Genomic DNA, 26042 nt, shown 5'->3' on the forward strand with positions numbered 1-26042 from the left:
CTTGCTCTCAGAAAATATCAGATAGTAAGTACTGTGCAGAGAATTCAACTGATGTGAAGTGATAAAGAATGGCTGAGTAGATACTTTCGATTAGGTCATCAGACAGGACATCTCTGAGCAAATGAATTTAAGCTGAGATCTGAAGGAAGGAGCCATCCGTGCCAAGATCAATGGAGAGACCCTCCAGAGCTTTGTATCTTCAAGAAACAGAAAAAAGTCCAGTGTGGCTACCACATGGTAGGAAAGTGTTATGACATGAAATCTGAGACATAAGCAAGAGTCAGACCACATAGGCCTTTGTAAATCAGAGTAAGGAGCTTGGATTTTATTTTAAGTCTAGGGTTAAAGCTATTGAAGGTTTTAGGCAGGAAAGTGACATGGCCTAGTTTGTACTTTTTACCTATTTTACGTTGCTATATAGAGAATAGACGGTAGGAGAGGCAAGAGTAGAAGCAGCGAGAGCAGTTAGGAGGCCAGTGCTGTTCAGGAGGAGATAATGTGGCTTAGACTAGAATAGTAGTAATTGATGGAGAGAAGTGGATATACTGGGGATGTGTTTTAGAGGTAGAGTTGATGGAATTTGCCGGTAGATGACATGTAAAGGAATAAGAGAGAAAGAGACATCAAAGATAATGACCTAGATTTTTGGACTAAGCAGTTGGATAAATGGTAGGTTACTGAGATGGGAAAAAACTGGGAGAAGAGCAGGTCTGTGAGGGTTTAAGTTCTGATGGGTGTGTTATATACCTATTGAACATTGTACTAGAGTTCTACAAGCAGTAGTTAGTTGCATGCCAGCCATAGAAACCAACTATAGCTGATTTAACAGAGAAATTCCTTATTGAAACAATATTTGATAACTCACAAAGTCACCAGGAAAGTTAAGTTTACCAAACTTGGGAAGTGGACTCTCCATCGGGAGACCAGGAACACAGAATCATCCTGCAGAACCAGTCTGGGGAGGACACTGCTAGTGGCTCCTGATGTTGGAGTCAGCAGTGTGTATCCCTAACATCCCTTCCACTAGCACCTGCAGAATTCATTCCTCACTGCCCTGCTTCTTTATGTAATTAGCTAACTGTTTCAGAGTCCCCAGTGGGTGCATCTGATTGACTGAGCCAGGGCACTGGGCTAGCTGCCAGGAGTGCTTGGGGAAGCAGATAGCTAGCTTTTTAGATTTCTCAAATGAGAAGCAGTCTCTCACAAGACTTGCATGATGCAAAATTCCCTAAACTCTGCAAGGGAATTCTAATACTGGTCAGGGAAAAACTATGCTTGAGAATATAAACAACAGATAGGCACTTTAGCCATCCATGTGGAGATGTAGGCCTGTCAAATAAGCAGTTAGATATATAAATCCAGAGTTCTAGGGAGAGGTCAGGGCTAGAAATAGTGATATGGAAGTATCTGTATCTGGCATGTAGATACCTCCTTGGATGAGGGCACTTAGAGAAGAGAAGGGGGCTCAGGTCAGAGTCAGCAGAGGAGGAAGAGCCAGCAAAGGAGGCTGAAGAGGAGAGACCACTGAGGTAGGAAGAAAACCAGGAGAAGATGGTGTTTCTCTTGAGCTAGGAGAAGAAAGTGTTTCAAGGAGGGAGTGGTCAACGGTATCAAATGCTGCCAAGAAGCTGATTAAGATAAGACATCGTAAACGAAAGATGAAGAGACAGCTGGGCATGCCTTACAATCTCATAGAAGGTTTTGTTTTTCAGAGTTCCCAAATACATTACTTCATACCTCAAGTGGTACGATAAATCCATTCAGTAAACAAGCATTATTGAATAAATACTACATGCAAGGCATAGTGATACAAAAAGCTTATGGTCTAGTGCAGGGACTCTTAAAACTTTAGTGAATATAAGAATTCCCTGGAGTTTGTTTAAAGATTCCTCGGCTCCATTCTCAGATATTGGGTGTTTCTAGTATTTATGTCTAACAAGTACCCGTAGGTGATTTTGGTGTAGGCATTCTTTGGGCCACACTTTGAGATACTTAGACCAGTGGGAGATACTAAGACATTCATTTTGTTTTATTTATCTGCCTACTTCCATAGGTAACTTCAGGTAGCTTCTAAGAAATATTTTTAAATTAATTTAAAAATTAGAATCAGGGAAGATAGAAATGAGATAGAAGTATAAGATCTAGATACCCAGCTTTCCAGATCCTAAGGTCCTATATTATTGATAAAATTGGACCACATATTTGGCTCTTAACTTCCAGGCAACCAAACCAAAAAAGTCCTCTCCTCATATCATAAACAGGAAAATAAAGCTTAAAGAAATTAAGAAAGTTTCTTACATTTACACAACTAATACATGGCAGAGCCAAGATTTGAACCTAAAGTCATTCTTAACCACTAAATTTACTGCACATGCTAGAACATAAAATCTAAAGAAAATAAAGTATAGAAAATAAAGAAAATTATAAAGAAGAAGATAAAAGTCAACCATAGTTCAGCTACTGTTAGCCACTGTTAAAAATTCAGGGGTTTTTTTTTCCAGTCTTTTTAAGATAGTTTTAATTTTTTCTGATTAAGTAAGTATACTGACTTTAAAAGCCTTGCAACAGAGAAAAGTATAAGGGAGGGAACAAAAATCCATATTTCTAGAAGCCAGTGATAAACACTTCAATATTTTAATATTCTTAATAGGTTTGTGTTTCTGCTTTTCTATTTACATGTACATTTTTTCATGACAATAATGGAATTTTATATACATGAAGTTTTACATCCTTTTCAGTTATGTTGGTGAGCTTTTTCCTATCTTGTTAAAATATTTCAAAAGTATACTTTTTTTCTGGCTGCTTAAAATTCCATTTCATAGCTTTACCATAATTTAATCATTCCATGACTGTTGGATATTTAGGCTTTATTTATTTACTTATTGCTCTAAAGCTGCAATGAGCATAAATATTTGTTGTCAAGACTGCAAAGAAACAGGCGCTTTCCACTGCTGGTGGTGATTTATGTTGATATAATATTCTTCAGGTGTTAAACAATTTGAAAATGTTAATGTCCTTTCCAGTAATTCAGTTTCTAGGCGTCTCTCCAAAAAACCCCATACTTTTTAATTATTTTCCATGCTTTGAACTGTCTTTTCCTTAGGATCTAAACGCTCTTCCCACAGCAATGCTTATTTTTATGGCTTCTTCAAGAACAAGCGAATAGTTTTGTTTGACACTCTACTAGAAGAGTATTCTGTACTAAACAAAGACATCCAGGAGGAGTCTGGCATGGAACCCTGCAATGACGGAGAAGGGGACTGTGAAGAAATAAAAGCTAAAGTGAGTTCTTCTCTTCCTAAGAGACCCTGGCTTAGTTTTTATGAACAGTTCCTGTGACAACTCAAAATAACATTAATTTCTATGTAGTGAGTGTTGAATTCAGGGAGACTATCAAATAAAAACACAGTGGCCCCTTTATAACTGTGGTATTTGGGAGAGATTATCACTATCGTTACATGCTAACTACCTTGCAAGCTTTCACAGAATGTACACAAGTATAAGGTAGGAAAATTCTTATGATTTTAAGCTGTCTTTAAAACAGGGACTTTATATACAATTCCTGACATGTTTATGATTGAAGAATTCCCACAGGCAAGATAAAAAGGTGATAAACATCTCATTTTTAGCTTCATTGAGATATAGTAACTATAGGCTTTGGTAATGGAGAGACTTGAATTTGAATCCTGGTTCTGTCATTTAGTAGCTGTGCATTCTTGGGTATACTATGTAACTTGGTCAGTTTTCTTTTGTCTGTTTAACAAATACTTATGAAATGTAAACTCTGTGCTGAGATACTGTCCTTGGCACTAGGAATACAAAAATAAAGAGGCAAACCTTGCTCTTAAGGAGTTTATAGTCTAAAGGGGAGAAAGTCATACAAGCACAGTACAATATGGTAATTGCTGCATTGAAGCTGTAAATACTGGATGCAGTGAGAGCACAAGAGAAGACGTTTGTTAAATCTGACCTTTTAGTCTGAGAAAGCTTTTTCTGAATCTTCTCCTGGATGAGGTCAGCTAATGCTGATTAGCAAAATCTAAAGTATAGCAAGACTAAATGGGGAGGGGAAACACTGATAAGAAAACAGTACATATTTCATCAGAAACAGTCTCCAGTAGTTGTGTGTGTGATGGAATGTGCCATTGGCTTTGGTGTCATTCAGAGATGATTTGGGATCTGTGTAACTCTGGGCAAGTAACTTAAGCTCTCTAAATCTTTGATTTCTTAACGGAAAGACAATGCCATCAGGGTTTCTCATCTTGGCACTATTGACATCTTGGACCGGACAATTTTTCATCATGGGAGGCTACCTTGTACATCATAAGATGTTGAGCAGCATCTCTGGCCTCTCCCTTTAGATGCCAGTATCAATCCCTCCTTTCCCAACAACTGTGACAATGAAAAATGTCACTAGACATTGCCAGATGTCTGCGGGGTTGGGGGGTGCTGGAAGGAGGGGGCAAGATCACTCCTAGTTGAAGAACACCGGGATAAAGATGCCTACCTTTTAGGGTTGTTAAGATTAAATGAAATAATATATGTGAATAACCTTGTACTCTATGTACTTTAAGTACCAGAAAATAAGTTTTATCACTGAGCATCTGTTTTGACTCTAAAGAGATGGTCTAATAGAGTGCCTAGCCTGTTATAAATATGTAGATGGAACAAAATTCTGTGAAGGGTTAAACAGTATTGGGTGAAGGTTAACTCCTTTGATTATATTTATTTTTAAGTGGGTTTATCAGATTTCCCCGGCGGTCCGGTGGTTAAGACTCCACGCTCCAAATGCAGGGGGCACGGGTTCGATCCCTGGTTGGGGAGCTAAGACCCCACATGCCGCATGGTGGGGCCAAAAAAAAAACAAAGGGAAACAAGTGGGTTTATCCTGTCCGGATATTGTAATAAAAGTCATTTTGGTCTGACCAAGAGTCATAGGATTTTAAGCTAGGAAGAGCTCTTAAGGTCATATTATAGACAGGAAAACTGAAGTCCAAAAAGTAACCAGGTGACAACAGTGAGGAATCATGCAAGTTCAGCAAGTCAACCTGCTGAAGAGGTATCCACATACAGGGTGGATTACTTTATAGCCAAACCTGGGTGTTAGATAGTGGTCTGCTGATTTCAGTAATGAAATAACTGACCTTTAGTATCTGTGAGAACAGTGTGCTTTGGCTTAAATCTTAGAAAAGATTAGTCTTTTGAACCATGTTGAATGGAGTTTGAGTTATTTTGTTGGCTTCTTGAAGAGTAGCTGCAAATATTTTAGCATCTATGTATAAGTTACATAGTCCTACCCTAAAGAACCTGTAGGAGAGGAGAGTAGATATGTATACAAATAGCTCATAGTTTAAGGCAGAGAGTGGTAAGCGAGTGGCTGAAATAGTGTGGCTTTTAGAAATTAAGAAATTAATGCAGATGCTAATGGTCAGACAGGTTTCTTAAAAGAGAGGATATTTGAACTAGGCAGAATTTTGACTTGGGGATGGAGCTTTTCAGGTTGAATATATGGAATGAATAAAGCTATAAAGACAACTACACAATGGCTATTCTGAGACTAATGAATAAACAGATTCTTGTAGAAGGGGATAGAAAGGTAGGCCAGGACCAGTTTGTAAAGTACTTCTTCCTGAAGACATTGAGTGGTTGTTTTCAGTGGCCTGGAAAGTTTAGATTGATTTGGGTAGAGGCCAAAGCTTGTTTTAGGAAGTTTAAAATTTGGTGGCAACATATATGATAGAGCAAAGATTAGAGGCAAGGGGGACTTCTAGGGGCCTATTGCATCAAGATAACCAAGATAAGCGTGAAATAAGGGCCTACACTAGAGTGAGAGGTGAGAATAAGTGTGGAGTCATAATAAAAGATGGATTTAAAGTACTTGGGTGATTGCTATTATGGGGAGTAAAGGAGGAAATCAAAGATTGACACAGAACGCCAGTGCATGTACCACAGGTGAGGTGATTTTAGGTAGTATATCAGTATTTGAAATTTGAATGGCTATATGTGTATTAATGTATATTAGGAAAAAGATAAAACTAGCTTATCATGATTTCATGAAAATTGTCATTTAGGATAAGGTTAAGTTTTAAAAAGTGAATTGATTTTTTAAAAGATATTAAATAATCACACAGAGAATACACAGGTGTGGCAGAAGTTTAGGAAATAGTGGTTTATTCAGCACCTGCTACTGAACGCCTACTATGTACAACACAGTGGGGGATGCAAAAATGGTTTTAAGTCTGGATCACATAGAAAGGATGAAGTGTTTCATTTTGAACAGAAGAAAACTAAAGTTATCTGAAATCCCTCCTCTTAGAGATAACTACTATTAACATTTTTATGAATATCTCCATACTGGCTATTCACATTTTATAAGATGACTAGGAAACTTACTCTCCGCAGTTTTATCCTTCAGAAGACAAATTCGATCATTGGAACAACCTGTCTCAAAAGCAGTTTAAGTAAAAGGAAAACTTTTAATATATAAAAGCTGTACTTTTATAGAAGAAAACAAGTATTTCCCCAGCAAGTGCTAGGGTCATGTCAAAGTATTCCCAGTTGATAAGTATAGTAGAGGACAAGATCCAGAGATGTGGGTTTGGCTTTTACCCACTACTTATTAGCAAGATGATCTTAAGACATTTTAACTTCTCGGTGTCCTTTATCTCTAAAATGAAGGTGTTACTTCCCATCTTGTGCAGCTTGGTGTTGTGAGGATCAAACGAATCAGCATATGAATTTTATGAAAAGTGCTATAGAAAAGTGAAAGATATGTGGTACTTATTTTTTTTGTTATTGTATGTGAAATTTGCATGGGAAGAAAAGAAAATCCAGTTTTGTCTAAGAATCTACCACCAATAAACAAGTCTCCTTTCTGCAGAAAGTGACCCTTATTTAAGCTCTTTTCATCCCATATCTTTGAATGTGACTCCATGCAGTTCTGAATAGCTTCCTAAACCCAGACATCAAACCAAGAGACAAGAGCCTATGTTATCTAATAGAGACCTGCTTGTTTTATAAAAGAATTAATTCATAGTTCATACTGGGAAGCAGGTAACTAGTGAAACTAGAAGCCTAAAGACTGTGTACTTTATATAAAATGATGATAATGATAGCTGCCTTGTAGTAGTGGAGATTAACAAACTAAGTAAAATATCTAATAATACAGTGTCTAGTACATAGACCCTTTAATGAGTGGGAGCTGTTATCATTATTATTAAACAAAGCAGCCTATTTTGCTTATTATTAAACTAATAGACAAATTAGAAAACATGAATAATCCAACTAACTGTAAACATCTTACTATATATATTTCTAGTCTTTTTAAATCATCATTTTTTAAAATCATTCTCCTCGGGACTTCCCTGATGGCACAGTGGTTAGAATCTGCCTACCAATGCAGGGGACACGGGTTTGAGCCCTGGTCCGGGAAGGTCCCATGGGAAGGTCCCACATGCCATGGAGCAGCTAAGCCCATGTACCACAACTACCGAGCCTGTGCTCTAGAGCCCACGTACCACAACTACTGAAGCCTGCGCACCTAGAGCCTGTGCTCCGCAAAAAGAGAAACCACTGCAATGAGAAGCCCGCACGCTGCAATGAAGAGTAGCCCCCGCTCGCGGCAACTAGAGAAAGCCCGCACACAGCAACGAAGACCCAAAGCAGCCAAAAATAAATAAATTAGTTAATTAATAAAATAAAATCATTCTCCTCTTATTGGGTGTATGGGTTGTTTCCAGTTTTTTGCTGTTAAAACTATTCTTGCAATGAATATTTTTGTATATAAATCTTCAGTTGCACCTCTTTATTTCCCCCTTAGAATACATGTCTATTAATTGGTGCTTTGTTCGTTATTCCCTCTTGATGGCCATTCCCTGAAGGTACAGGTACACGTGTCTCTTAGCCATTTAAGAAACTAGGCTAGTTATCTCATTCTTTACTTTCTCTACCAAATGTATTCTGACGTAAATACTGATGTTTAAAAGGAAAAGAGATAATAAATGTAAATGCTATCTTGCTAGTCATTTTAATCTATCCCTCTACCCAGCCTCATTTTGAAGTGGTCATTTTCCTTAAAAATGAGGAATTGGTGAAGGAGTGGAAAAGTGGTAGAATATCTAGATTCCAGTATCTTGCTGCCTGTGTTTCCATTAGGTTGCATTTTTCTAAGGTCTATAAAACAAAATAAATTCCCTTTTTGTCTATTTTTTTTTGTACTTCACTCTTTTAAGTAGCTGGAGTTTATTTCAAGACCGTTAGCCTTCACTTTCTAGGGTATATATTGTGTAATTGTTGCGGGATAGATATGTGTCCCATAGATGAAGCTTTTTTATTATTTTGTTTATTTTTTTTAAAACAAGAATATTTTTTAAATATTTATTTTTAAATAACAACATACTTTATTTTTAATTAATTAATTAATTTTTGGCTGCACTGGGTCTTAGTTGCTGTGTGCGGGCTTTCTCTAGTTGCAGTCAGCAGTGGCTACTCTTCATTGCAGTGTGTGGGCCTCTCATTGAGGTGGCTTCTCTCGTTGGGAGCACCGGCTCTAGGCGCGTGGGCTTCAGTAGTTGTGGCTTGCGGGCTCTAGGGCACAGGCTCAGTAGTTGTGGCGCAGGGGCTTAGTTGCTCTGCGGCATGTGGGATCTTCCCAGACCAGGGCTCGAACCCGTGTCCCTGCATTGATAGGCGGATTCTTAACCACTGAGCCACCAGGGAAGTCCCGAAAAATATTTACTTTTTAATTTTTTTATTTTGGCTGCTCCAGGTCTTAGTTGCGTCATGCGGGCTTCTTAGTTGCGGCATGCAAACTCTTAGTTGTGGCATGCGTGTGGCATCCAGTTCCCTGACCAAGGACTGAACCTGGGCCTGCTGCACTGGGAGCATGGAGTCTTATCCACTGCACTACCAGGGAAGTCCCTGATGTGGACCATTTTTTTTAAATCTTTATTGAATTTGTTACAATATTGCTTCTGTTTTATGTTTTGGTTAAGTGTACAGTTCAGTGGGTTTTAGTATATAATGTGCAACCATCACCATATCACATTCATCCTTTTACTTTTAACCTTACAGTTTTTATATTTTAGATGTCTCATGCATAGATAGACTTTGTTGTTATGGTTGCTTTTAAATCCAATCTAACACTCACTATCTTTTTTTTTGACAAGCTTTATTTATTCATGTATATTGTGATTACTGATATATTTGGAATTATTTTTACCATATTATTTTATGCCTTTTTTCCCCTCTCTCCTTTTCATATCACCCCCACCTCCACCCCAAACATATACACACACATCCTCCTCTTGCTTTATTTTTAGAACTTATTGAAGGTTTTTAAAAAATGATATTTGGGTTGTCATTAAGGTTTCAAGGTTCATATATGACTATTCTTTTAATGGTTGCTGTTAAAAATAAATCATGCCCATATAACCTAAAATCTTAACATATACAGTATCTTCACTGCTTCCTGAACAATCCAGGAACCTTAAATAAACACTTTGATCTAATTATACCCCCTTCATATTATATTTTAGTTTTATCTTGTCTATTTTTTACCCCTAAAATTAGCATTATTATTATTTTATACAGTCATTATTTAAGTTTACCTATGTGCTTACCTGTGTCTTTGCTTACCATTCCATATTCATCTCACACCTTCCTTTTAGAAATTAGTTTGCTTCTTCCAGAGTATATGCTTTAGAAATTTCTTTGGAAAGTTGTTTTTGTTTTATTTATTTATTTATTTATTTACTTACTTACTTATTGGCTGCGTTAGGTCTTCGTTGCTGCACGCGGGCTTTCTCTAGCTGCGGCGAGCGGGGGCTGCTCTCCATTGTGGTGTGTGGCCTTCTCATTGCAGTGGCTTCTCTTTGTTGTGGAGCACAGGCTCTAGGTACTTGGGCTTCAGTAGTTGTGGCTCACAGGTCCTAGAGCACGGGCTCAGTAGTTGTGACGCACTGGCTTAGTTGCTCCGCGGCATGTGGGATCTTCCCCGACCAGGGCTTGAACCCATGTCCCCTGCATTGAAGGGCAGATTCTTAACCACTGTGCCACCAGGGAAGTTGTCCCTGTTTTTGTTTTTATATCACTCTCATTCTAGATATCAATTCAAGATTGACAGCTATTTATCCTAGCATCCTAATATTTGTTTATCTATTTTTTTCTATTCTGTTCTGATTTCCTTTGTTCCTGTTGAAAAAGTCAGCTCTGTGAGAATTCCCTGGTGGTCCAGTGCTTAGGACTCTGTGCTTCCCCTGCAGGGGCCATGGGTTCGATCCCTGGTCAGGGAACTAAGATCCTGCCTGCAGCATGGCCCAAAAAAAAAAAAAAAAAATTCTTCTCTGAGCTTACTGTCTTTTTTTTTTTTTTAGTTCTTTCTGGTTATTCTTAAGATTTCTCTTTGATTTTCGTGTTGTGAAAGTATGGACTTCTTTATCCCAGTCCTGTTTGGGATATACTGTGGTTCCTAAATCTAAGGACTCATGTCTTTCCTGAAGTTTAAAAAATTCTTTGCCATTATCTAAAGTATTCCTTCTTTCCCGTTCTCCCTAGTCTGTCTTTCTGGAATTCCAATTAGATGAATGTTATACCATCTCATTCTGTCTCCCATGGGTGCTAACCACTCTTCTATATTTGTCTCTTGGAGCTTCATTCTGTAATTTTTCAGCTCTACACTCCAGTTCATGGATTCTTCCTTTAGCTATATTTAATCTGTTCTTTAACCAGTCCATTGTGTTTTAAAGTTCTAATTGGTTCTTTTTCAAATCAGTCATTTCTGGTAGTCTCTTATTCCTTCCTCATGTTTTTAGTTCCCTTGTTTGTATAAAACATGCTTCTTTTTATTCTGTATCTGAAGTCTTAAGGAGCTAATGTAGCTAGCTCCATATTGTTTCTACTAACTCTTACTCATTGTGGCTTGTTTTCTGAAGTATTTGGTAATTTTTATTGGGAGTTCATAATAGGTCAATGATCTTAATCTTCAGGAATCTTGAAGCGTCCGAGTTTAGGGTACATTCCTCAATAGAGGATTTGTATTTGCGTCTATCAGTTGGCCCCAATGCTACCAAGCCAGAAGCACTTTAATGTCTCATCTTGGGGTTTCTGGACCATGCAGATAATGGTTTTGAATTTGAATGGAGACTTTTCTTCTTTTTCCGCTTTAGATGAGCTTGACACAGTTGGACTACTTCACCAGCATTTTTTTTCTTTTTTCTGGCTCACTCTTTGACTCAGGGTATACCCCTTCATGGGATTATGCAAGGGATGTTAATTTCAACTCCTCACCTCTGGCTTTTTCTTACTTTAAAATAAACTAAACTGTATGTTTAAAGATATTTGTTTTACCTTATTAAGCATTTTTTTTTAAAGATGTTGGGGATAGGAGTTTATTAATTAATTAATTTATGTTTGCTGTGTTGCGTCTTCGTTTCTGTGCAAGGGCTTTCAAGCGGGAGCCACTCTTCATCGCTGTTATTAAGCATTTTTAGATGTTTTTCAGAGTATGTGTGTGTTGGTGAGTGAATGTGGGTATGCACATGTGAGAGTGTGTGTATAAGATTAAATTGTTCATTGTGTCTTGGCACTATTTAAATTTAATCTGCAAAGTTTATAAACAGTGAGAATTTTATTTGGCTTTGTAAACATTATATTTTATCATTCATATGACCACCTACCATTTAGGTTTAGTTATTTTATTTAATTTATTTATTTTTATGCGGCGTGCAGGAACTTAGTTCCCAGACCAGGGATCGAACCTGTGCCCCCTGCAGTGGAAGCATGGAGTCCTAACCACTGGACCACCAGGGAATTCCCTATGTTTAGTTATTTTAAAACCAGTACTATAATAATATGCAAATGATTACATATCTGTTGACTAAAAAATTGTTTATTTGATAAATGTTGAATAATTTACTTTTATATTTATAGCTGTGTGAAAGTTGAAAGCACAGGTCTCTGGCATCAGACTACTTGGCTTCACATCCCAGGTTTTCTATTTATTGGCTGTGTGGCCATAGGAAAATTAGTTAATTTCTCTCTACCTAGATTTTCTCATCTTTATTTTTTTAATTAATTTTTATTGATTAATTGCTTTACAATGTTGTGTTAGCCGCCACTGCACAAGAAAATGAATCAGCCATACACATACAGATATCCCCTCCCTTTTGGACCTCCCCCCCATTTAGGTTACCACAGTGCATTAGATAGAGTTCCCTATGCTATACAGTATGTTCCCATCAGTTGTCTAGATTTTCTCATCTTTAAAAGTGTACTTATTTAAGGATTTTCTCATCTTTAAAAGTGTACTTATCTAATATGGTGATTATGATGTATAAATGAGTTATAATACAGTATTTAGCACAGAGGACCTGGTACATAGTCACTGTTTAATAAATGTTAGCAACTTTGTTGTTACTTTTTTAATCTTTCCTGGCCTATTCTTCATATGTGTTGAAGGAAAAACAAAATGTATGCATGTGTATGTATATATTTTTGTGTGTATATGTGTGTGTGTGTATTTACATATATATTTGTAATGTTGGTTTGAGAGGCTATCATAAAGTTAGGGAAGCAGAACTCCAATAAATTTTAACATTAAATTTTACTTTATTAAAGTAACACAAACATACTGTTTAGAAGTTCAGAGTACAAAAAAAGCATATAATAAAATATAGCAGTTTCATGTTTCTCGCTTCTCTGTGCTGCTCACGTGCTGCCAGGGCCCTTTCCCCACAGACTGCAACTCTTTTAGCTTCTTCTGACATTTACACATATCATTTTTCTATATTGTATGTGTACTATTATTTATTGACCCTATCTCTTTTTTTTTTTTTTTTTCTGCACCGCACTGCATGTGACATCTTAGTTTCCCCAGCCAGGGATCCACCCCACGCCCCCTGCAGTGGAAGCGCAGAGTCTTAACCACTGGGCCACCAGCGAAGTCCCTGACACTATTATCTCTTGACTTTCACTTATGGTAGATGAGGATTTAGCTCTTGTCCTAACATCCGCTCTGCTCCTCCCTTCCCTCAATTCTTCCAATATAGTCCTGTTACAGTTCTTGGTTTAATCAGTATCAAAACATTTTTGTAAACATTATTGTAAAACAGTGTTGTACCTATTCACTGCTGAGCATGCCTTACCTTTTTTCCCTCTTGCTTAATAATTGTTTTTTTTTTAAGTGTGCTTAGTTTTCCTTTTATCTTTTTGCTAATTCTTCTCACAACTTCTGCTGTCTTTCAGTATAATTTCCTACAAGTTTAATTGCATCATTAACCTTATTAGTTTTAGTCCCCCTCATCCCTGTCACACCCCAAAAGAGATCTCTATTTTCTTTCTTTGGGGTGGTTTCTCTGAAGCCCTGCTCTTCAGCTCTCATACTGGACTTCCCTTGTGCTCATCCTTGATTCCATGTTGATTTGCTGTGTTCTCTTGATAGTGTACATCTTCTACTAGTTTCATCAGGTTAAAAAGATGGTATAGTGACTGAGAGTGTGATCATGGCAGCCCTTAACAGATTTTCTTTCGAGTCACACTGTTCAAATCTGGATGGGTTACCCTCTCTAGCTGGTGTATAGATGTCATTCTGGGGTTGCCCTTTACCATTAGAGATTTCCTTCACTTCTCTCCTACATTGGGTCTCCTGTGTTCTGTATTCTATGACTTTTTGTTCCTTAATTTACTCCTTCATTTTGGTAAAGAACATCCTCAATCCAGTACCTTCCTGAGAAAGACTGCATAGTAAAGTTTTTGAGTCCTGGCATCAAAATGCCTTCACTTTTCTGTCACATTCTTTTCTGTCACTTTGACTGGGGTTTAGATTTCTAGATTGGAAATACTTTTTCTTCAAGATTGTGAAGGCATTTTTCCATCGTCTTTTTTTTTTTAATTGCTTTATTTTTATTTTTAAAAATTAATTAATTTTTTGGCCATGCCACACAGCTTGTGGGATCTCAGTTCCCCTACCAGGGATAGAACTTGGGCTGCAACAGTGAAAGCCCGGAATCCTAACCATTAGGCCACCAGGGAACTCTCTCCATCATCTTCTTGAATTCAACATTGCTGGTGAGGTGTCTGAAATCATTCAGTTTACTTATCCTTAGTATGTTACCTTAATTTTTACGCTTCTAGAAAATTGTTGGATCCTTTCTCTGTGTTCTGAGATTTCACATGCCTTGGTGTGAGCCATTTTTTTAAATTGAAGTATAGTTGATTTGCAATATTATATTAGTTTCAAATGGACAACATAGTGGGTCTGTTTTTACCCATTGTGCTGGGTATGCACTGGGTCCTTTTAATTTGGAAGTTGAGGTTCTTTGGTACTAGGAAACTTTCTGGAATTGTTTTGTTGATGATTTTCTCCTCTCCATTTTTTTTTTTCTCTTCAGAGTTCCTATTATTTGAATGTTGGCTTCCTTATATTGAACTTTCTTAGCTTTTCTCTCCTGCTTTTCCATTTCTTTATTCTATTTTCTGGGAGATTCCATCATCTCCCAACCTTTTTCTTTTTAAAATAAATTTATTTATTTATTTTTGGCTGCATTGGGTCTTCCTTGCTGTGCGTGGGCTTCTCATTGTGGTGGCTTCTCTTGCTGCGGAGCACGGGCTCTAGGCGTGTGGGCTTCAGTAGTTGTGGCTCGCGGGCTCTAGAGTGTAGGTTCATTAGTTGTGGTGCACAGGCTTAGTTGCTCCACAGCATGTGAAATCTTCCCAGACTAGGGCTCAAATCCGTGTCCCTTGCATTGGCAGGCGGATTCTTAACCACTGTGCCGCCAGGGTAGTCCTTCCAATCATTCTATTAAGCTTTAATTTCCAAGATTTACTTTTCTCTGAATTTCCCATTTTTACAGTATCCTCTGTTTTTCCGCAAATATAATATCTTATCTCTGAATTTTCTCCTTCTATAATTTCTGTTTCTTCCATACTGCATTTTTTTCTGTATCTGGTCTTCCATCTTAACAGCTTACTTACCTTGTATACCTGATAATAATCCTTGTTCGTGTACTCCTTAGTAAAGGAATGGGACTGAAAACCTGATTGGAATCTCTGAGCCTGTAGATAAGGCTTATCAACTTTGAGCTTCACTGTAGCTTGGCTTGGATGTGCTTGTAGTTGAGAAATACCTGCTGTTAGTATCTTCAGGTCTTTCCTGGTAGAATGGTCAGTTCCCAGGGAGTACTCTTCTAATCTTTTGCCTGGTGGGTAGTTATCTGGGAGCCAGGTATGGGGAGAGGACTAGTTTGGGAGAGGGAATTCTCAGTGTTCAGTTTGCCATACCATTAGGTAAGCAAATACATGGTCTGTTGCTAGTGTATGCAGGCCCTCAACTATGTCGAACTCCCAGTTGAAGTGTCCTATTCTTTTGCCCTATCCAGGGAGAATGAGCTTTCAGGCTTTTGCCAGAGCGAGGAGGAGCACTTGCCTTTTGGTGTGGAGTTGGAGAAGAAATCTGGAGCTTTAACCATTTCTCACACAGCTCTCAATTCTTATTTCAGCCACCACCTCCTGTTCCCCAGTTCCAGAATTACCTGGTACTGTTAGTTCTCGAGCCCTTTAAAGACTCTCAGTGTTAATCAGTGTTCTCAGCCAGTGTAAATCAGGCTGGTTCTCTTTTCTCCACTGCTAGCTTATGATGTAACTTCCTTTGGCCTGCCTAGTCTATTATCATTTGTCTGTCTGCTTTCCTGCTTCCAAAATGTTGTTGCTCTTGCCACCTCACCTGTTTTCCCTATCCTTGTGGGTTTATATCTTTAAAAAAACAACTCTTGATTGTAGTTTTACTGGAGTTTTTAGAAGGAATAAAATTAGATGTGAATGTTCCCTCTGCCATCTTAGCTTGGAAGTCTCAGTTTTTTAAATAGCATTTCCTGGTGTTTTTGGAGGTCATAAGTGACATGTCCTTATTAGCAGATAATTTGGAAAATAGGAAAGATATGAAATAAACATCACTGTAATTCTGCCATATAGAAAAACTATTGTTGACATTTCGATATACTTTCAGTCTGTTTTCTATATTTGTGTATTTTTACATACACATTTGCGTTTTTTCATAATTGGAATCATACTATATATTTTTAGTTTTGTTTCCTGCTTTCTTCATCTAATGAACCATTTTCCCATGTCAGAACACAATCTTTGAAAACATCTAGTGGATATTCACCTAGTGGATGTATAACATAAATGTTATTTGGCACCATCATGAGCAGTTTCCCATGTTGCAACGTAATCTTTGAAAGCAAAATTTCTAATGGGTTTATAATATTGCTGTCACATGACTGTGTCGTGATTTATTTAACTATTGTCCTATTGATAAAGATTTATATTTTTTCTAATCTAAAGTAGACTCGTGAAGTCAGAATACGTCTGTCTTGTTCATGATTCTGTATTCAAGCTTAACCCGGTGTTTAATGTGGAGTGGTTCAGGGAATGTTTTGTTAAGTGAATGAACAGTTCTGCACAAAAGTCCGATTGTTTTCTTAAGTTAGAATCTAAGAAGGGCTCTTTCTGGGTTAAAAGGTATAAACTTTTTGAAGTTTGTTGATAATTTATTTTCAATTTGTTCTTCGATTCAGAATAAGAAACAAGGATGTAAAAATGAGGAAGTACTTGCTGTGCTAGGCCATGAACTGGGGCACTGGAAGTTGGGACACACAGTCAAAAATATCATTATTAGCCAGGTAAGTTTGGGGTGACAATTCTCTTTTTATGACAGGATAGTCAAATTATAAATATAGCAGGCATGAGAGTTCATATAGTAGAGAGGTTAATACAGACTCCGTAGCCAGGCTTCACATCACGGCTCCCTGACTTACTACCTGTGTGACCTCAGGCAAGTTCCTGAGCCTCTCTCTGCCTCCATTCCCTTATTGAGTGATGATATCTCATAGGACTGATGTAAGAACTAAATGAGTTAATATACGTAAAGAGTTTGGAGTAGGACCTGGAATATGGTAAGTACTATAGAAGTATTTATTGTTGTTATCATCATTGTCATCGTCACCACCTCCTGAGTCGCTCAGCTAAGGAGCTGTGAAGATCAAAAGGAGTGAGCCCAGATAACTTGGGTATTAAAATACTTTATTATTTTTTTTTTTTTTGCGGTACGCGGACCTCTCACTGTTGCGGCCTCTCCCGTTGCGGGGCACAGGCTCCGGACGCGGACGCGCAGGCTCAGCGGCCATGGCTCACAGGCCCAGCCGCTCCGCGGCATGTGGGATCTTCCCGGACCGGGGCACGAGCCCGTGTCCCCTGCATTGGCAGGCGAACTCTCAACCACTGCGCCACCAGGGAAGCCCTAAAATACTTTTTAAAGAACATTTTTTCTCTTTTAAAAAAGTCATTATAGGGGCTTCCCTGGAGTGGCTGGGCCCGTGAGCCATGGCTGCTGAGCCTGCGCGTCCGGAGCCTGTGCTCCGCAACGGGAGAAGCCACAATAGTGAAAGGCCCGCGTACTGAAAAAAAAAAAAAGTCATTATATACCCATAGAAAAAAAAATTGGAAGAGGTAGTAAATATAAAGAAGATAATAATTTCTGTAATATTCCTTTTCTGGGTATTAATACCACTAAACCAACAGAGTGACCACAGTTTTAAGGCTCTAAGTGAAGTAGCACTGTGTTTTGTTGACTGGTTCTGAGCATATATGGCCTCAACTGAGACTTAAATGGGTCTTTGTACCTTTCTAAAAGGCCAGCGGGTTCTGGGTGATGGATTATATGGGAAGACTTGTGTACCCCTGTACGTACCTTCCTGTTGCCTTACATCTATAGGTATAAAAATGAATTCCTTGGCTGGAAGCTATGTTGTACAGATACATGGCAGTGAGTAAGACATTAAATAAGTCCAAATCCAAGTTTAATGTAAGTTATTCAGTTTAATAAGGAAAATCACTGCTGCTTTCATGAAGGAAGGGGTCCAATAGAATCAGCCTACCATGAGGGTGGTGGGCTGGTCCCTGAGGTACCTCATCAGGGCCAGGGTTGATTGCCTCTTCTGAAAAATTGGACACTCAGCAAGGGCCAGTGGGGGGATGTCTGTGTTGTTGATTAATGCATTGACTCCATCCCTATCACCATGGCCACTCTGTTCATGAGCCCTTGACCAAGTCCTAGAGTGGATAAGGAAAGAACCTGGCTAACATCCACAGAGCAGGTATCTTCTCCACCAGATCATTGAGAGGGCCTCCTCTACCATGGAACGCTTTTGGTGAACATTCACGTTAGACCTAAGTATTATCATACTCTGGGCTAATTTTGGAAGTTTTACCACATACCCCTTTCCAGATCTTCTTGTTAGCCATCCACTAGCCATCCTTTGTTCCAAGGCCCTAATCATCCAGCTAAATCATTATTTGTCCACTAACAATGAATTAGTATATATATCCTCAACTCAGGCCCTCTCTCCTTCTAGAATAAAAGTAAAACTATAAAACTACCTAAATAACATTTTCTGTGATTACACTAACATCATTCTTAAAATCACATTATGATGTCTTGTTCTACTGATCCCACAGTGAAATCAGCCTAGAAATAACTTAGAAATTTTGTATCCTTCTTTCTAGATGAATTCTTTCCTTTGTTTTTTCTTGTTTGCTGTATTAATTGGTCGAAAGGAGCTTTTTGTTGCATTTGGTTTTTATGACAGCCAACCCACTCTAATTGGACTATTGATCATCTTCCAGTTTATTTTTTCACCTTACAATGAGGTAACGTATACTCTTTAAAATTATCTCACATATGCCCTTGTCTATTTCAAATCTAGAACCTTTAGGGTAGTGAAAAAACAAAACAAAGCTATAGTTTTAACAAGCAGATGAAACAAAGTTTTAGTCCCTTGATTTACTAGCTAGTATAAGAAAGTAGCAGAAAAACCCAATCCCAAATAATAAGTGCTTGCATACTGTTAGGGGAAAAAAAAAAAGTGGAGAATTAGACTTTAGTGGTGAAAACCTTGATATAACAGGTACCTAGAGACTTGGTAGATGGAGATTAACTATTGGAATGCTATGTCCTAGACCACATATTCACCAGTGCTTGGGTGAAAACCTTCTGTGTGTGAAGGGACAAAGCAAATAATAATTGAGTGTAAGTATGACTGGATAAGGGAGGCTGTATGACAGTGTTCCTCTGATTGTATTCCCTGACCACCTGATTCATAATAGCCTTAGCATCCCACCCCAGACCCTCTGAATCAGAATTGGGTGTTTTATGATAGGTGTAGTTTAAGAACCACTCAGTAGGGGGACTCCGTATATGTGATAAGACATAGATTAATGAGACTGTATATGAATAAATCCAGTGATGGCAACATGTCCTGATACTAATTGATTAGACTTCCACATTAAGCCAAGAAATAGTATCGGGGATCTCGAGATGTCTCCATTCAGAAGAATTCTTTCTTGGGACAAGTTGTAGAGTTAAGGTTTTAACTTTCTCCATAAAAGGTGGGGGTGGGCTGGGGTGTAAGGCACCAGCAAAGAAAAATGGAGAGGAATAGATCATGTTTGTATAGCGTTGTCCTCAGAATCTACATTCATTTTCCAGAGAACTGAGATTTATTATCTTTAAACTCTAAATGTTTTAATTTTTTATTTTACATTTTGCTGAGAATATAAAATGCTGTATACAGACTGTTACTTCTTAAAGAGGTCATAGAACACCTTATAGTGGTAATTGTCATTTCTGTCTTCAGTCACAATTCAGGAATGCCTTAAGGACACTGAGCTATGTATATGAAATGCCCCAGACTGCTTTGCTCTTTAAGCAGTTATGCTGTTTGTTTGTTTATTTATTTGTTTAACTAATTTTCTTATCTCTTTGCTCACTATCATGCTGATAATCCTTGCTAATATCAGTGTAACTTTCTGTTATGGTCATTATCTGTTTATAATTTTCTTCTTCAACCAATCATAGACTGGGAAATCAGATAAACTCATTAAGTAAAAGTTACTAGATTCTGACTGAATATAAGTGTTCTCTTATAAGGAAGGCACCAGTAACATTAGTGGTTCTCCTTTGGGCATCTAATTTGGCCTCTCAGTTTTTGTCTTTGTCTCCTTATATTGAGTAGTTGAGTTCACTTCAAAAAATGTCTAAGTAAATGTGGGGTATTAGAGTAATTTGAAATGTGAGATATTAGCAACTGTTTTAAAAACGTTGGTGAGCCCAGGAGATTCATTTCAAAAAGACTAAATATTTAAACAGAAAATCTTATGTTTAATGTCAGCATTTAAGAGGTCATTATAGGAAAGACATATTTTCCCAGAAAATGGGGAAATTGCCCCATCAAGAAGAGCTTGGAAACCTACAGCAGAGTAGGTAGATATAGGTTAGTATCTGCTTATGTTTCTATTTATGTCTTACAGTGAGATTCAAGGAACAGTTAGCCTGGGACACTTGAAATCAGGAGATAGATAGATAGATACTAGTTAATGATTCTGTCCCAAAAAGTACATTCAAGATGTGGAAAGAAATTTCAGGTAGAATTCAGATATTAACTTTGAACATATCTAAGAAGGTATCAGGAACTCCCAGACTTTATGTTGAAACTCTATATCTGCTAGTGGCAATAAGAGGTACAGAGGAGAGACTTTTTAAACTTTTTTTTTTTTATTGCTGACATATTTTAAGGTAAGAAATAGACATCATGTCATTCAACCTGTAATACTTCAATATGCAAATAAATTACTTTTCCCTCAAAATTTATATTTTCGGATGAAATTTGTCCTCTTCATAGTTGTCACCTTCAGGGACTGAACATTTATTCTGATGAAGCTACCATAGCTCAGAACACTTTAGAAAATTCTATTTTGAGATTGTCATTAGTGGCTATAATATATATATGTGTGTGTGTGTGTGTGTGTGTACACACACATATATATATTAGAATGTTCTCATTTAAAGGTGGATAAGTGAGCAAGAATTTTTTTAAAAAAGAAAGAGTCTGAATATAAATCACCCCATCTTACCTGTATCTGAGGAAGGTAGTGTCCATGGGCTTTGGAATCATCAAGAATTTCAGCACTGCCACCTTCTAGCAGTGTGACTACAAGAAAGTTATCTCACCTCTCTGAGATACACCTTCCTCATCCGTAAAACAGGAGTAAGAGTAATTACCTTGTAGGATTGTTGGAGAATATGTAAAGTGTCAATTCAGTGCCCAGCACATGGCAGGTTCTCAAATGTTAGTATTTCTTTGTTAAGACTGACATTCCTTTGGACATATATCTGTTTCTGGTCTGTTGGCTTGGGGGGAAAAGGCTCAATTTTTAATAATTCCCCCACCCTAGGTCCCCTAAGTATGAGTGATCTTTCTTTTGGCCTGCTGTTTCTCTTATCCTGAGCCAAACTTCCTCTACAGTTTTGGCTCATGAAACCTTTAGTGACAACAAAGAGGGGAGCAGTGGTTTAAACACTTCTATTTACTTTTTCAGGTTCTTTCTTTTTGCCTAACAGTCCTAAGCCGCAGATTTGAATTTCAAGCTGATGCATTTGCCAAGAAACTTGGGAAGGCTAAAGACTTATATTCTGCTTTAATCAAACTAAACAAAGATAACTTGGGTTTCCCTGTTTCTGACTGGTTGTTCTCTATGTGGCATTATTCTCATCCTCCACTACTAGAGAGACTCCAGGCTTTGAAAAATTCAAAACAAGACTGAGTTGCCCAGGGTCTGCAGCTGAAGACGTTTCTGATTATTCCTGTCCTGGCAGCATGTTCTGGCTCTTGATGTTTTTAAACTTTTTTTTTTTTTAAGAAAAATTATTAAGTATGGAAAAGCCAAGATTTAAATACATTTAATATCTCATTTCAAAAATGATTTTAATAATCCATTTCTTAAAGAAAACACTGGATGAAATTTTGAGGCTTCATGTTTTTAAAGGCTTAGTTTTATCTTTAAAATCTAGTTTACCGTCACCTTGTAAAATTACTTGAGAAAATACACAACTTGTTTTATTTACATGCTTATATGGAACCTGCATATAAGGCATTTGGGGGCATATGTTTAAAAGGGAACACACCTCTGAATCCTCTCTGTAAGGCAGAAACAGTGGTCCTGAGTCACTGTGCTCATACCTAAGTTGAGACTTATTTTTACTTTCATGCTGTTATGATTTAAGCTGGCCAATCAATGTTTTAAATAAGGAAGAAAGCTAATAATTGGTAAGGCTGATGTTTTGTAAATGGAAGTAGTTAGAAATATGCTCTCTCCTGTTCTATCAAATTTCTCTGTTCCCTCTCTTGCTATAATACACTGATCAGGAGTTTCTAATAATGCTTTGAAATTAGGAATTATGTACAGAATGTTTTAAATCACTGGGTTTTGTTTTTGTTTTTAAGAAAGTCTTTCTCTTTCTTTCCACCTGGTGGGTATGATCCCATTAGGGGTAAACGAGTATTTTTCTAAACATTCAGCTTTTTCTCACTCATACTCTTGTATTCAATAAATAGTGCATCCTTTTACTTAGCAAAAACTGCCATGTTGAACAGGCTTTGCTATTTTAAAAGTGGGAGAATGTGGAAAGAAGAAGAAATGACATTTTAAGAGATGTAAGATTGAAATACTGATGATTCTCTTATGATGTTACAGGGAAAAAATATAATTTTCTATCTCTTTCAAGGACAGAAGAGTTTTCATTTTTATTTTTCTAATTTTTATCAGTAAGTCTTAAGTGCTATTTAATCAGGCCTGATTCCATTTTAGAAAATTACAGTTCTTGATATGCAGACAAGTTTTATTTTCAAAACAAATGTCATGAAAGATTTCCATTTTTTGAAGCTGCATGTTTGACTGATTCAAATCTCTGTCCACTTTCCGAATGAGACCCAACTTTGTGCCTAGAGCTCCCACCCACTGGTGATGTGTACCTTCTGGGCATTTATTCCAAAGTGGGATCAACTGTGCGTGCTTGGTATCTGGCCAGAAAGTCTTTTGCTCAGCTGATATTTGGGTGATGTCTTTACATGGAAATGTAATAAAAATAAACATCTAGTTTAGTACCGTATTATTTATTTTCCTAAGGCTAAAGAGGAACAGTGCTATGATTTGATCCAGCATCTTTCATCTGTGAATTCATGCTGTGATAACTGCCTTTCCTTCCTTCCGTGCCTTTAAATACAAATTTCAGCTCTGCACAAGTGAAACATTAAAAATTGCCAATGCATATTGATGTACTTTGTCTTTAATTTGACAAAATTTGTCTGTCATTTGTTACCTAGTAGATATATGTTTATTACCCTAGAGGAACCAAGTGCTAGTACTGGGTTGGCCAAAAAGTGCCTTCGGTTTTTAAGTAAAAATAAAAGACACATTTTTCATTTTCACCAAGAACGTTTTATTGAAAAATGTATTCGCCCTTTTGTTCCACTACCTTCTGCCATTTTTCAGGCAACTTCATAATTCCATCTTCCCAAAACATTTTATCTTTTTGAGCAAAGAACTGTTCCAGGTGCCTTTTACAGTCTTCCAGGGAATTGAAATTTTTTCCATTAAGAGAATTTTGTAAAGACCAAAATAATGGAAATCTGAAGGTGCAATGTCTGGTGAATACGGTGGATGAATCAGAACTTCCTATCCAAGCTATAACAGTTTTGCCCGGTCATCAAGGAAACACGCGGCCTTGTGTCATCCTGATGGAAGGTTATGCGTTTTCTGTTGACTAATTCTGTACACTTTTCTCATCGAGTGCTGCTTTCAGTTGGTCTAATTGGGAGCAGTGCTTGTTGGAATTAATCGTTTGGTTTTCTGAAAGGAGCTCTTAATAGAGGACTCCTCTCCAATCCCACCATATACACAACATCACCTTCTTTGGCTGAAGACCGGCCTTTGGTGTGGTTGGTGGTGGTTCATTTCACTTGCCCCACGATCTCTTCCATTCCACGTTCTTGTACAGTATCCACTTTTCATCGCCCGTCACAATTTGTTTTAAAAATGGAACTTTTCATTACATTTAAGTAGAGAATCGCATGTGGAAATATGATCAAGAAGGTTTATTTTGCTTAACTTATATGGAGCCCCAACATCAAAGCGATGAACATAACGAAGCTGGCGCAGATGATTTTCAGCACTTGATTTGGATATTTTGAGTATGTCCACTGTCTCCCACGTGGTATAACGTTGATTGTTCTCAGTTAATGTCTCGATTTGATCGCTGTCAACTTCAACTGGTCTACACGACTGTGGAGCCTCGTCCACCGAGAAATCTCCAGCACGAAACCTCGCAAACCACTTTTGACACCTTCGATCAGTCACGGCACCTTCTCCATCCACTGCACAAATTTTTTTTTTTTTGCATTTCGGTTGCATTTTTACCTGTCTTGAAATAATAAAGCATAATATGCTGAAAATGTTGCTCTTTTCTTCCATCTTCAATATTAAAATGGCTACATAAAAATTCACCAACTTTGATAAGTCTTTTTTTAAATGCACACTGATATGACAGCTGTCACGCACAGTCTAACAAAATTGTTTTGAATGAAGTTAAAGGCAACTAAGCGCTACTAGAGCCATCTGACGGAAGCAACAGAACGAACCTTTTGGCCAGCCCACTACGTGAAAAGTAGTGTGAAGCAGTGGCCTGAGTGCCGAGTGGCAGCAGGACCATCACTGCACCTCACCCGGAGTCCTCTTCAGTGCTCCACTCCAGAGTGCCACTTGCTGGTGTTTTCTCAGAAGTGTCATTCAGAACCATTCCTTCTCCATTCCCATAACCTCTCATTGTCTTAGGCCTGTTTGGTCTGCTCCAGCTGCCTCTTTAGACTTCCTTTCATGTGGCAGCAGTAACTAGCTCTTTTGGTGGGGGGGGGCATACCCCGTGCCATGCAGGATCTTAGTTCCCTGACCAGGGATCGAACCCGCGGCCCTTGCAGTGGAAGCGCAGAGTCTTAACCACTGGATCACCAGGGAAGTCCCAGTAACTAGCTTTTTAATATGTGATTGTTTTGACCTGGTCACCTACAGTTTATGGGAGGTGTAGGGATGGCCAGAGGATACTGGAAGGTTCCTGAGGTATTGACCAATCAGGGGAAGGAGTAAAGAGGCCAGCCAAGGAGGGAAAGAGGTGGCAGTCTGCACCCTAATATTTGGTGGGTGTGCAGGGGGCAGAGTGAAGTAGATCAAGGCCGCAGATAAAATGGCATGACCACAGCAGGGTTTATCTCTGAATCTAAGGCAGAGTCCTTGTGTGTACATACTGCCTTTATCTGACTTGGCTTTTTGCTGAAGTCTGAGAGCTGCTAGTAAATCCTACCTCTGTTTAGGATAGGAGCTGGGATTAAATCAACGACTTTAGTATCAATGGTGGTTCCAGCTTGCCCTTGACCTGTATATTCTCACGCTCACCCCTAATCCTTTATGTGGTATTTCCCCTCCCTGAGGACTCGTTCTTCCACTTGGTCTTTGTCATCAATCTTTTGGATTCGTTTGTACATATATACTTTATGTAGTTTTGACTGTTTTGAGTTTTCTATCGTCATTTGCAGAACAGCTTTACCTTAGCAGAAAGCTTACCTCGAGGGCCTTCAGTTCTGTCATAGATGCTATACAAAGAAAAGTACAGAGAACTTCTTTCCAGAAACTCCTGATTCAAGATCATGATGATGTGAGCAAGTAACTCTTGTGTCAGGCTATGTACAGTTTGGTGGAAAAGCAGGAATAATCCATAGTGGGATGGTATGGCCCTATTCAGACAATATGGATAGGGAAACCTCTGGCTCTTCTCTTATTATTCAGGATAGTTTCCAGGGAGGAGGGTTTCCCAAACAATATGACCAGAGACAGATAGGAGGATACCTCCATGTGTTCTAAAAACCCGTGAAACCAGGACTGTTCTTACCCAGCGAGCAGGATGAAGCTGGCATCTCAGTTAACAAATAACCTGTACCTTCAGGTCAGAGCTCCCCTCTGGCTCTCTGCCTGATGATTGACAAACAGGGGAGCATAACTTAGGGTTGAGATCCAGGGCAGGGCTCTAGAATGCAGCACACCACTTACTATGAAGACCTCGGGTAAGGAACTTGACTGAGCCTTTATTTCTCCATCTGTCATTC

At 38.2% G+C, this 26042-nt stretch overlaps 1 protein-coding gene across 1 annotated transcript in view; it reads left to right on the top strand.

Moving 5' to 3' along the window:
• ZMPSTE24 (zinc metallopeptidase STE24) overlaps positions 1–24313 on the top strand; it is a 48080-nt gene extending 23767 nt beyond the window's left edge. Inside the window, exons 7-10 of the mRNA XM_032603064.1 lie at positions 3104–3282; positions 16572–16676; positions 18559–18702; positions 21430–24313. Coding sequence (XP_032458955.1) covers positions 3104–3282; positions 16572–16676; positions 18559–18702; positions 21430–21654 — 653 coding nt within the window. The 3' untranslated portion in view covers positions 21655–24313. The remainder of the gene's footprint in view (positions 1–3103; positions 3283–16571; positions 16677–18558; positions 18703–21429) is intronic.
• Positions 24314–26042: the final 1729 nt, after the last annotated feature.

The sequence above is a fragment of the Phocoena sinus genome, chromosome 1 (genome assembly GCF_008692025.1).
Source record: "Phocoena sinus isolate mPhoSin1 chromosome 1, mPhoSin1.pri, whole genome shotgun sequence".
In the NCBI taxonomy this organism is placed as follows: Eukaryota; Metazoa; Chordata; class Mammalia; order Artiodactyla; family Phocoenidae; genus Phocoena; species Phocoena sinus.